Here is a 13,046-nt window from a genome sequence, read left to right as displayed (position 1 = left end):
CATTTTTGTAAATAATACAAAGCAAGGAGGAATAACTGGTTAATTTGATAACAAAGGATTCAAAATATGTCTAGACCAAAACATTGGGTTGAATCTAAGAAGACAAAATTTATTAGAAAAAATTAATATATTTGAGTTAAAATCAGTTTTACAGATGCAAGATGGGAGAGGCCTGGCTTGAAAGCAATATTTTTGAAAAAAGAGATATGAGTTAGTGAAATGGTTTGGTAGATTTAGCATAAGCTCATGATCTTGGGATGCATGAAGAGAAAGCAGTAATGTTCAGTATTAGGGAGCTGACTATTCTCTCCCCTTATCAGGCATATCTGGTATATTATTATCTGATCTAGATGATATAGGAAAGACCTTGGTAAATTGTATTTTCCAGAGGCAAGCAGCCAGATGGTGAATGGCCATGGATCATACTACTTAAGAATTAATTGAAGGAGCTATGTACTTACTGCCTGAAGAAGAGATTCTTAGGGTTTGGGTATTGGAAGCTTAGGGATGCCTTCAGATCTCTGAAGAGCTTTTATTCAGGAGAAGGTGTACTGCTTGGCCCTTGAAGGCAGGACTAAACACGAGTGAGAATTGCAAGGGTAATTTTAAGCTGTATGTAAAGAAAGGCTTTCTAAAAATGGATTTTTTTTCAGTGTGCTTTAAAAAAATGGATTTGGAGTCAGAAAGACTGAATTCTAACCCCATCTCTAACATTAACCACAGGCAAACCTTTTAAATATCCTGAGTCAGTTTTCCTGTTTTGCAGATGGAGATGATAATATTTTTAATACTTACCTCTTAGAGGAGTTGTTATAAGACATAATGAAATAATATATGGAAAGTGCTTGGCAAATTCAGATATTATTAGCTGTGGATTCTTCATGAGAGGTTCTCATGCATAGGTTGGATGATTATATATCAGAGGGGATTCTAAGAGTCCCAATATTGAAATTTCATGATTGTCTCTCTTAGTACAACTTATAATATATCTTGTGATGATGGTAAAGGAACCTCTATGAACTCACTGAATCCTCCTACCTTGAATTCCTTTCCCACTTTAAGTAAGCTACCCTTTTTCTCAGTGACTTCTTGCTATTCTCATATAAAGTATACAGCTTTATCTTGAAGTATTCAGAACACGAAGGCCTGGCACTTAAGGTCCTCTGATTTCTGGTACCATCTAATTTTTTTAGTCTTCTGTATGTTTTGCATATACTGTCATATGCTATACTTGCATGTCTAATGGCCTTTAGTGAAACTGTTCATCATTATCATCACCATTATCATCCTTGGTATTATTGATATAAAGTTTACAGATCACTTCATATGTTGTCATTTGTTCCTCACAATAACCCAATAGTAGAATTGCTTCTCATTCACTCATTAGCAGTATTTGCTACTCAATTGGAAATGGTGCAAAAATGTGGAAGAAGAATTTTATACTCTTTACTCTCTGATGTTTGTTCACAGTTCAGAGGAAGGAGGAATAGATCAAAGTTTTAAGATCTAACTCAAGGCACCTAAAGAAAATCAAGTTGACTTATTAGGAGGGTCCCTCTGTAAACTTCTATCATTCTACCATACAATTCTCAGGCCAACTTAACAGCTCCATCTGAGGGGGAAAAAAGAAAATTTCAGTATATATATATATATTTTTTAAATAATAGCTTTTTATTTTCAAAAATTCACCCTTGTAAAACTCTTGTATTCTAAATTTTTCTCTCTCCCTTTCCTTTCCCTTTCCTCTTCCCCCTTTCCTTAGACAGCAACTAATCCTATATATATCAAACATGTTCTATACATATTTCTACATTTATCATGCCACACAAGAAAATACAGATCAAAAAGGGGAAAAAAAGAAAAAAACAAAACAAAAGTAAGCAAAAAACAACAAAGGTCAAAATACTATGTTGTGATCTACATTCAATCTCCACAGTCCTCTTTGTGGATTGAGGTGGTTCTCTCTATCACAAGTCTGTTGGAATTGGCCTGAATCTCAATATATGTTTCTTAATAAAAATCATCACCTAGAAAGTTTAAATGTGTTTTTAAAATTATTTTCCTGTTAGGCGATAAATTCATAAGAACAGAGATTGTCTTTTCATCTCCCTATGCCTAGAATAGCATAATAGGTGTTGTTTATGTTTAGTAAATGGTTCTTGGGAGCCTAACCATTAGAGTTGGAAGGGGATGCTAATGTTCTTGTATCTAGTCCATCTCTCTTCATTTTACAGATGAAAAAAAACTGTAGCCCAGAGAGAATAAATGTTCATAACCAATAAGTGGCAACATCAGCATTTAGAACCCATATTTCTTGATTGATTCCAAATCTATTGGGTTTTTTCCCTACTCTATTATAGTTATTAAAATCCTTTGTCCCACCAAATTGCTCTCAACTCCAAAAAATTGGTATCCTCCTGGAGAAAAAGAAAAAAGAATTTGATTTTTCTAATTTTAGATTTTTTTTAATCTTAAAAAAAATGTTTTAAGATGAAAGATAGAAAAGAACCTCAAATTTTAAGTGATTGGCTAATTTTCCATGCTTGTTTGTTTATCATCAGGAGGAGCTTCCAGGTCCTCTAGTGCTACAAGTGCACTCAGCCGGAAGAGTGAAAGATCACTTTCTGATGCATCCAGTGGCCCTCTACTGAGACCTAAACCCCCTAATGTTCGTACTGCTTGGTTATAAGAAAAAAAACTTATTTTGAACATTGTTATTCAGATTTCTATTGAAGTGCTCTTGTAGATTACTGTAATTCTCTGTGCAAAAGTCTGTAATCCTATTTTAAGTGATTAAAGTATACAGCATTGTATTTTAATTTATTGTAACTTGATGCAATATTTACTTTCCAAAGGACAGTTTCATGTCAAATCAGTGTTTCCTGTGTGGATATATTTATCTGAGATGTGTATACATATGCACACACATATATTTAATACAGGGATGGTGGTATACATGTAAATTTTCTCACCATATTCACAGAACTCATTGTCATGCTGACAGAATGGTGGTATTGCAATACTTTGGATCCAGGATTTTTAGCTAATTTAGTTATCATTTTTTTCCCATTAAACTTTAAACCATGAGCTTAGCTCCTAAATTTACTTATTCTATTTTTCCGCGTGCTTCAGGACTTATTTATACCTTGAATTTATAATTGCAGCACTTTCTAGGTGATGGGTTTTTATTAAGAAATATATACTGAAATTTTCTTTCTTTCTTTTTTTTTTTCTCAGATGGAGCTGTTAAGTCGGTCTGAGAATTGTAGGGTAGAATGATAGAAGCTTACAGTGGGACCATCCTAATAATCAACTTGATTTTCTTTAGGTGCTCTGAGTTAGATACCAAAACTTTGATCTATTCCCCTTTCCTCTGAACTATGAACAAACATCAGAGAATACAGAGTGTAAAATTCTTCTTCCACATTTTTGCACCATTTCTAGTTGAGTAGCAGTATTGCTAATGAGTGAATGAGGGAAAGTTTGGAATTCGATTCTGCTGCTTTGTGGCACTTTTTAAAGGCCAAATTGGTAACAACATTAGTCTTATGTAACAAGCCTTGAAGCAAGTATTTTTTGATTCGGGAAAAAATGGCACTGATATTATGAAAGACTAAGGAACAGATCCTGAGACATCAGAACAATCTATTTTAGGAGGTAACATTATTAGTCGCTTATGTTTTTATTTATTATTAATTGAATTAAGGAAGAACTTTGTAAAGGACTCTACATTTATAGTAGCCCTTGATGTTGCTGCTACTTTATAGGGCTAAAAGTGCTGTAAAACAAATACTAGATATAATCAACACTTGTTCTTAAAGATTAGTGCTGCTTTTTCGGGGGGGGGGGGGGGGGGGGGGGGGGGAGGGAGTAGGGAGGAGACCATACCCTGGAGTTGTAATTTTTACCAAGTTTTTAAATGCAGGTTGTCTTAACATTAGTAGTGGAAAGTGGGTTTTGATATAGGTATAGGTAATAAAAGGTAGGTTATAATTAGAAAGTTTTTCTATTTAATTTGTAATGCTGCTGTTATCATTATTCTATTTCTCTATTTGCCTTCTCAGCCTCCCTGCAGAATGTTTGGGAGGGTTCTGTGTTAAATGCCAAATCTTTTTATGAGAGAGTTGTGATCCATGGCCACAAAAATAAGGAAGTTGATTTTTATTCTCCTATTTTTAGCTGTGTTTTGAAATGTACTACATATGGTCAACAAGACAAGTTAATTTCTTAAAAACTCTTGGCAGTAAGACAAACTATATTGTGTTAAACATTGATTCTAAATATTCTGACTTGTGTATCAATTCATATTCTTAGCATCTATTAAGAATTTGTTTAGGCTTTGTGGAGAGGGAAAGGGTGGGGGGTGGGTTCAGGGTTTAAACGGTGATATGAAGACAAACTGACTCTGAGATTATCCTGCTTCTTTCATCGGGGATGTAATGTTCATTGGATGCTGCTACCATAATTATTTAATGTACTGCTCTGGTGATCAAACTATTTTGCCATTTAATACTTTGCTTATAAAATGAGATACAGCTGTATTTAATACAATATCACATTTTAAATTTGCACTTTTAATGTTTGTAATTCCAACTTTTTTTTGGGGGGGGGAATAAGATAGGCTGAATTTTTACAGCATGTTGTACATTCAGTGATTAAAAATTGTCAGTTTTTGTATTTTGCTTTTGTAAGTTGTAAGGGGAAGGGGAATTTAATATAAAGTCTATTATGTTCATAACTACATTAGTCTCCAAGAGCATTTTGTATGCATCTATTAAATATTTGTGCTATCTTTCAGGTCTTTGAAAGGCTACTGAAGTTATCTGAAGATTCCATACACATAGCTTGAGTAATAAAGCTACACGGTCATCTTAGGTACCAACTTAACGACTCTAGATTTCTCTGGTGGGAAAGATGAAGGGAGATCAACAGAGTATTGGGCTTAACAGAGATTGAATCTGAAGAAAAAAGCAAAAGTTGGGAAGGTTATTAGTCCTGCTCATACATGAAGTTTTTATCTTCATGTGCAATGAATTCGATTGCTGTGATCACTCAGCTTGCCATAGAAATAGCCCAAGAATTGAGGAAGAATGGGGATGTGCCAAGTATAAGAGTAAAGGTACTTTGAAGGTGGTTTAAGTTATAGAACTCTAATGAACAGATAAGTAGATTGCCTAGTGTAAACATGAAAGATCATTATATGTTTAGAATTGCTTTACATTTGAGCCAATGTAGCAAATACATATTGGAATTTCAGGATTCTGAACTCTAGAAAGAACCTGTAAACTAGAAGCCATAAAAAGCAACTTCAGAGGTCACTTAGTCTATCCTTTCATTTTATGAATGAAGAAATGAAGGTTCAGGTAAAGTGGTTTATTCAAACTGTTATTCAGAATTGGTTTAATCTTTGTTAAATACTAACCTGATAATTGGTCTTTACAGAAGCAAAATGCTTTAAATTCTGAGCCGCTGAAAACTATTTCTTGTAGGAAAAATCCATTTCCCTTGTTTGGGAAGTACAAAAAAAGCATGGTCAAACACTTTTCTAGACTCCCACAAAACCATTTTTAGCTATAATGCTACAAAAGAAGTATTCAGATTTGATTGAATTTGGGACCAATTTTTAAATTGTCCCCCAAATCCGATTTTAAAGAAGCTTCTTCAGGCATTCCTTGGAATACAGATGTGCTTTGTTTCATTCAAGTCTTTATCACCTTCATTTACAAATGCTGACTGAATAAGGAAGAATTTGGAAAACAATCCATAAATTTGATTTAAGAATAACTAGTTTTACTCATTGTATATATTAATGATCAAGATTATTGAATGTGTAATGTTATACAGCAAGTGCCTACTGTTTTCTTCTATAAGTGATTATTGTATATGATTGGTGAATCAGAAAAGACCCATGGCCATATGTGAAGTATATAATGGATAATTTTCATTTATGTGAATTTATTAACAGGACTGTCACACTGTTTTAGTACAATAATTCTGTCAACTTTCTTAGCTTTCAGATGTTTGTAGATTTTTTTTTAAATATTTAGAAAAAAAATTATTGGAAATTATGATTCCTTGCTTTTTGATCTTAGCTGTCATAAAAATGTATTGCCCTCATTTGAAACATTAGAAAAATAATTTGATAATAGATGAAGAGTAAGTTCAAATGAAGTTTTTTGTTTTCAATAGAAAGCAAGATGAATCAAATAGCCTTTCAAGAATAACAGTGTCCCAGTATTTTCTTGAAAATAAGACAATAGGGGCAGCTAGGTGGTACAGTGAATAGAGCACCAGGCCTAAAGTCAAGAAAACCTGAGTTCAAATCTGCTCTCAGAAACTTAACACTTCCTGGCTGTGTGACCCTGGACAAGTCACTTAACCCTATTTGCCTCAGCCAAAAAAAAAGAAAGAAAATAAGACAATAATCTTGAACAATATAGTAGATCATTTAAAGGATAGGCCTATCATGAATATCCTCAGTATCAATTATTGATTTTTTTACTTATTAATAATAATGTACAAGAATTATCTTATTTTCAAAGGCTTTTTAAGCATCTAGAATCACATCATTTTTTCACATATATAGAATTATGAAATTTTTCCTTTTAAATTTCCATGTATAATATCAGTTTTATGACTTTTAGTGTAAGTACCATAGAAGCAAAGCATATGCAATGTTGCCATTGTTGGGAAAGTGCTAAATATCTTAAAGATAATTTAAAATTATTGTTAGAAACATTAGTATTAAAGTAAAGATTGGGCGCAGTGAGTACCTTGTAAGTAATGTGTAGGAGGAGTCCTGTGACTTTTCTGTCACTTAAAGATAAAGTTACCATGATAAGGCTTACAATCATACTCCATTATCACAATATCAAAGTACAGTTCTAAAAAATAAATTAGGGTATAAAACTTTAAACAATCTATGTTATTATCTTTGTTGTAAATTCCTTGGGAGGGGGGGAAGGAAATTGTAAGGGAAATTAAATTAAAATTTATCTTTTGGTGTGTTGGACATTGTCTTTTTAGGCGAACCACCTAATTTTTCATACTAACTGTAAAGCCCCAGTAGTGTAAGAATGATTTCTGTTACTGAATTCCAAAGACTCTACTCCAGAAAGTGGCTTTAATTCTCATCTGGTATGCTAATTCTTAAGTGGCTTCTCCAATACTTAGATTCTGGAATGGATAGAAGCCTTTAAATCAACTGACACAGTAGTGAATAAAAAACTTTACAAGATAAATAGAGAAGAAAACTATAACAAGGCAATATAGAAGCTTCAAATTTTCATGGAGGCTTTTACCCAGTCTTACCTGAAATATATTATCTTGACCCAATTTGGAAGTCCTGCTTTTGGCTCAAAAGATTTTTCAAAATGTGTGGTCTGGACGTTCTATTCAGAGTTAAAGTTCAGTTTTCCCTTGGTGAAAAGCTGTTTCATCTTTATTAGATAGCTAAACCCAATCTAGCTTAATGATACCATTTTAAGCCATGAACTATCTTGCTTCTTAACCTAGATCTGATCGACTTTTTATGTTTCAGCATGTTTAGTTTTACTCTTGTATTTCCTGGAGTTAGGACTAAGAGTGAAAATGACTTTTAATACCCCCTAAATTATAAAATACTTTGTTTTAGCATCACACTTGAGTTAGCCAACAAAACTTCCTTTGGAGAAAGACAAGGTAAATTAGAGGTTATGTTAAGAAAACTATTCTTTAGTTCTTTGTAATGAACAAAGGTTGTTTTTTCAGATTAGCTGACAGCTTTTGTCAAAGGCCTTTCTTACTTTGATTATCCTTCAAGGCCTAGTGCTAGTCTTCTCGAATTTCTCCCACTCCTGTATCTATATTGGCCTTGCCTTTCTCCTTGCCCTCTCCTTGCACACACTAATTTAGCATTTAATTGTGTTCCTTTCACCTGTTCCTTTAAATTCTCAAATATGCAAGAAACTATTAGGTGCTAATCCAGCACTTTGGCACATAGGTGTTCAATAGATAATTGATACCTAGATTTTGATTAATTTGTCCTTCCTTTATAAACAAGAATTCTCATTCCTGTTCCCAACTCTTAGATGGAAAATTCTGCAATTTGAAAAGACTTTCCCAGTCTCTGATTTATTTTCCATCTGTAGATTTGCTGGATTTAGTTTTGATTCTGGATCATGTATAAGATTGACAGAAAGTCTCTGTCTCTTGAGATATCTGTAGCTGTTTTTGAAATATATAGTACATGTGAAACATTTTTAAATTAGTATGCATTTCATTCCCTTCATAATCTTCCACTCTTCTTAAAACCCCAGTTTATACATAAGGTATGTTCTTGAGTATAGCTGCTATTGAAACTTTATATATTTAGTGTAGTAGTCTGTGTTTACAATAATTGTTTACAAAATATTTACAAATAATTCATGACATGCAGTTGCCCCTTCACTTGGAATATTTTTTTGAATTTAGAGCCCAGTTTAGAGACCTAGGATTTTAATAAAGTAAAAATTTAGAGAAGTGAGCCGTAAGTAATATTTATTGAGGGTTCACATTAATTCATTATCACCAAATCTCAAATTAATTGTAGAAGCATAGAAATAATGTTACCTTATATTTGCTAGTATACTTTAAATCTCTATGATGTAAAATTGATTTGTGGTCCAGTAGATTGAAACTTGTTTATGGTATGAAATCCTTGTCCATTTGGTGTTATCGCATATTAGTATTATCAGATTTCCTAAGAAATGTCTACTAAACCATGGGTAACATTAGAAAATGGATCTGGGACCAATGAACTTAAGAATTTTAATTGAATTTAGACGTATTTTTTGATCTCATCATACAACACTAATACAAAAGCACCGCCCATGCCTCTCAATACATTGGACCAGGCACCTTTGAAGAAAGCTTTGGCTCCTTCATCTTTTGCAATCTTCCTCCAGCAGTCAATTGTTCCAGTGTACATAATATCAGCTGTGGAGACAAAAATTGGTAAGTTGTTTATAATCTGGAATAAAGGCCTATTTTCTAAAAGCCTTGTGATCTAGAGTTCTGGATCTTTTCCATGTAGCAGGCCCCTGTGTAATACCAGTTGCTCAAATTCTCCTTAGCTTGCTAAGTAAAGATTTTCTCTTACTAGTTTTTTTCTGGCTTCTAGTGATATTGGGAAATAGATTTTTATCAGATAATTCCATGAAACGACAAGCCAGAAAGGGACCTTTTTTAATAGATAGACTAATCTTAAATTGAATTCCAGAAAAGATTTGCCAACCTGCCTCAGACTAAAGAGATAGTTGGCATTTGTTAGCTAAATAATTGAAGCAAAATGAATCAGTAAACCGAATAATCAATTTAGTACTCAATCCAACTTTGTCCTTGTACAAGTTCTAAAAGTAGTGGCCCAAAAGCCACTATATTGCTAGAGATTCTTTGTTGAGCTTCTCCCCTGTTCCACAATCATTAACCACTCTAATATCTTTTCCTTTTTTCTCTCTTCAGGATAAGATGTTATTTTTTATTTCTTCCTAAGAAGAAAATGGAGGAAAAGTTAATGGAGGGGACTAATTTTTAATCCATAATCTCACCCTTTTCCTTCCTCCTTTTTCCCCTTTTAGATTATAAAGACAACTGTGAATCACAGAGGATCACTGTCTGATACAGGGAACTAGAAAAGTCAGGTATACCAGATCATTATCCATCCCCTTGTATTGTATTAACAAGGAAGATGAAGAAAAACATACCCCCTTTCCGACCAGACTGCATCATCATCCTACGACGCACAGTATCAAAGGGATAGGACACCAGTCCTGCCACTGCTGTCACACTCTGGGCAATCATCCAGCTTACTATAATGTGCACATTCTTGGGATCAGGCAGCATTCCTGTAAATAATGCCAAACATAAATTTGGTTACTAATTGGTTACTCATTCTGCATCGGTAGGGAAGGGGGGAAAGATACCTTCTCCATACTTTTTGCTTCAAGCCTTCTTCTGATTTAGCTCGTTAAATTTTTTAACATTAAGTATCAAGCAATTTTCTAATGGAAGCTCACAGTTCAGGTCAGGTGCCTGATTTACATATGGCCTTGTAGAACTGATTGAAATGATATTTATTCTTAGGAAATGATTAGTTACTCTCATAGTGCCTGAAAAAACTTAACCTTTCTCTTGGAATAATGATGCCATCAGTCAGAGGAGAGAATTTTACTCCTCTAAATGTATCTTGTCTCCTCAACCAGGAGCACCACAATAAGAGAGTGGGGAAAAACTTCTTCAGACCTTGGAACCCTTGGATAATTCTCTATCCCCATTAACCTCTCACCCTTGGCTGTATCATAGACCCCGAAGTAGGCCGCCCTGTAGATGATGATGCCCTGGACGGACACACTGAAGCCTTGGTAGAGGCCCTTCAGGCCATCAGACTTGAAGATCTTGGTAAGACAGTCGCCTAGGCCACTGAACTCCCGTTGAGTGGCTCCCTTGCCCACATCAGCAGCCAGCCTGGTCCGAGCAAAGTCCAGTGGGTAGACAAAGCAGAGGGAAGTGGCCCCAGCTGCTCCACCAGAAGCAAGGTTGCCAGCAAAGTAACGCCAGAACTGCTTGTGCCGATCCACACCCCCCAAGAAGATTTGCTTGTATTTGTCCTTGAAAGCAAAATTAAGGGCTTGGGTGGGGAAATAACGAATGACATTGGCCAGGTTACCCCTCCAGAAGGAGAGGAAGCCTTGCTCCTTTGGGATTCTCACCACGCAGTCAATTATGCCTTTGTACTGCTGCTCTGCTTTAATTTGTTTGCTGGCATGTTGGACCTAGACACGGGGAGAGACGGAAAAGAACAAGGGAAGGGAAAAGAAAAAATTGTTTTGTCATTTTCAGGTTTTCCAGTTCAGGCCTTATAGACCAGAGACAATGTTTCCCTCCAATCTCTTTCCCCCCCACTAAGAACTTAACCTCCTGACTCTGCATCTTACTGGATTCCAGCACCCCAGTTGAAGCAGTAGAGGGGATGATGCCTAGGTCACACTGAATATGGATGGGAATTGGCCAAGATCAAGTCACAGAATATTTGAGTTGAAAAATCTTGAGATCTAGCCAGTAGTCACATTTTTACAGATGTGAAAACAGCCCAAGTAATTTGTCCAAGATCAATGAATGGATAACTCTTAACTTCTGATTCTCAATACCACTCACCAGCAGGACCCTTTGCTTTTAAGGCAAGTTTAAAAAGGGTAGAGAAGTGGTAGGAACAAAGGATGAGATTAACTTTTAACTTGGCAAGGAGAAGAAGGGGAGGTTAGGTAAAGGGGAGATTAGATGAGGGCAAGTAAGCTGTTCACGTTTTCTTAGTTCTGTGCACAGCCTCACTTGAGAGGAAGAGAGTCCTCAATGTAACTCGATCCTCAGGAGGCTTTCCATATTTAGGCACTTGTGTGCAAGAGCCACCTGACATGAGCAATGTCATCTATATCTCCGCGGCTTTGCAGAGTCCGGTCAGAAGTTCCCTTAGACTGGGCTCTCAAGGCCATTCTACCCTTTATCTATTACCAACCCCCATCCCAGTTTCCCGTGGTTTGCGGATGGCTGACCTAAGGCCTATCCCACCTTCACTCTTTAACAAGCACAAAGCATCAATCCTCAAAGCTACTTGGGTAGCAATGTCCCCTGGGGCAAGACCCTTTTCCCCCCTCCCAACACATGCATTCACCTTTCAGGCTCCAAATTCTCACCTGCAGAAGCAGTTTGACTCTTTCGATGGGAGCAACTGCAGTCTTGGAAACTGCAGCGGCTATGCCACCTGCCAGAAAGTCTTTTAGGAAGCTTAACGCTTGGTCGCTCATGATGGAAGTCAGTTGTACTCAGTGTCTCAGGAACTACTCCTTAGTCTTGCCCCCCAAGCTAGGTGCCCTGACCCCCTTCTCTCTCCCACCACCACAATCCAAAAGGGGCAGAGCACTTCTTCCCCAGACCTCCTTATATGATACTTCGTCTCGCGAGAGGCGGAGGAGGGCCCTCGGGCCATTTGGCTCCGTGCGTATTGGCTGGACAGGTGTCTGGATACCCTCTCAGTCCCATTTCTCAGTAGAGGGCACGGGGGGCGAGGCGCTTCCGGGAGGCCTGAGCGGGTTCGGGGCCTGCTGCTCCCGCTAGGGACATTTAAAGGGCAAATTAATGTTATCTAGTCTGGGCTGTAGAGGGAACATTATGTCACAACAGCATGTGGCCCGCTGTATTTATAGCATACTGGAGCCGAACTCCAGTACGGACTGACTTGGGAGGGCAGACGTGGAAAAGGATTCCTCAAGGCTTTAACCTTGGCCTTGTACTGGTTCCCAAGCGTACGCAAGGGCTGAAGGGAAAGAGTTTGAAATTTTTCACCTCATTCAGCACCCGTTTTTCCCGGTTTCTGCCTCCTCCCATCCCCCAAATAACCCTAGCCTTCAGGGAGCGTGAGAGCGCACTGCTTTAACTCTGACCAACATCAGCTGACAGCAGCCACTCCCCTCGCAATTCAGTACCAAGGAGAAATCCGTAGCCTTCGGAGTTGGAAAGGAACTGATGGGCTATATTATGTGCCCATAGAGAAACGGAGAAAACCCCGTTTTTCATTTAGGTGTGGGTTCTGTCCTCTCCCACTTTACATATAAACTACTTCAGGTCAGAGATTTTCTTCCTAATTCTTTTGAAACTCTTGGCAGTACTTAGTATGGAACTTTGTTCACCAAGGGCATTTAATAAATAAGGACTGCTGATGGTCATCTGAACGTATCCTGATTAAGGATATCATTGGTTAGTTTTCCAAACCTAAAGTATCCTCATAATAATAGAATTATTAAGAGAAGTTAAATGTAAGATTTTTTTTATTGAAGTTTTTTATCTTCAAAACATTTCCAATCCCTCTGTTTTTGTCTGCCTGCACTTTTGATTTCCTTCACAGGTTAATTGTTTATTATTTCAAAGTCCGATTCTTCTTGTGCAGCAAAATAATTGTATGGCTATGTATACATATATTGTATTTAACATATACTTTAACATGTATTGGTCTACCTGTCATCTGGAGGAGGGGG

At 36.5% G+C, this 13,046-nt stretch overlaps 2 protein-coding genes across 9 annotated transcripts in view; one reads left to right on the top strand and one right to left on the bottom strand.

The window, feature by feature from the left end:
* The window catches only part of CFAP97 (cilia and flagella associated protein 97), a 39,915-nt gene extending 31,176 nt beyond the window's left edge, over positions 1-8,739 (top strand). For 5 of the 8 annotated variants that reach the window (XM_031943462.1, XM_031943458.1, XM_031943460.1 and 2 more), the window contains 2 exons: positions 2,562-2,668; positions 4,799-8,739. In XM_031943462.1, coding sequence (XP_031799322.1) covers positions 2,562-2,668; positions 4,799-4,849 — 158 coding nt within the window. In that variant the 3' untranslated portion in view covers positions 4,850-8,739. Of the gene's footprint in view, positions 1-2,561; positions 2,669-3,237; positions 4,742-4,798 lie in introns of those variants that run through there. The other 3 variants (XR_004230364.1, XM_031943459.1, XM_031943463.1) reach the window with 3 other exon arrangements.
* On the bottom strand, positions 8,501-11,950 carry SLC25A4 (solute carrier family 25 member 4). The gene is made up of 4 exons (XM_003773024.3): positions 11,709-11,950; positions 10,304-10,790; positions 9,723-9,863; positions 8,501-8,955 (listed from the first exon to the last, which is right to left on the bottom strand). Exons 1-4 carry the CDS (start codon positions 11,817-11,819, stop codon positions 8,798-8,800), a joined length of 897 nt encoding a protein of 298 aa, XP_003773072.1. The 5' UTR covers positions 11,820-11,950; the 3' UTR covers positions 8,501-8,797.
* Positions 11,951-13,046: the final 1,096 nt, after the last annotated feature.

Source organism: Sarcophilus harrisii, chromosome 6 (assembly GCF_902635505.1).
Source record: "Sarcophilus harrisii chromosome 6, mSarHar1.11, whole genome shotgun sequence".
Classification (NCBI taxonomy): Eukaryota; Metazoa; Chordata; class Mammalia; order Dasyuromorphia; family Dasyuridae; genus Sarcophilus; species Sarcophilus harrisii.
The sequence above is the reverse complement of the archived record's forward strand: the minus strand, read 5'-3'. Positions and strand labels throughout refer to the sequence as shown.

Excerpts from the sequence above, each read along its gene's own strand:
- SLC25A4 (XM_003773024.3), bottom strand. The coding sequence starts at position 11,819 with ATGAGCGACCAAGCGTTAAGCTTCCTAAAAGACTTTCTGGCAGGTGGC. Across the intron at positions 10,791-11,708 it reads GAGTCAAACTGCTTCTGCAG|GTCCAACATGCCAGCAAACA; the intron begins GTGAGAATTTGG and ends CCCCGTGTCTAG. Across the intron at positions 8,956-9,722 it reads GCAGTCTGGTCGGAAAGGGG|CTGATATTATGTACACTGGA; the intron begins GTATGTTTTTCT and ends TTGTCTCCACAG.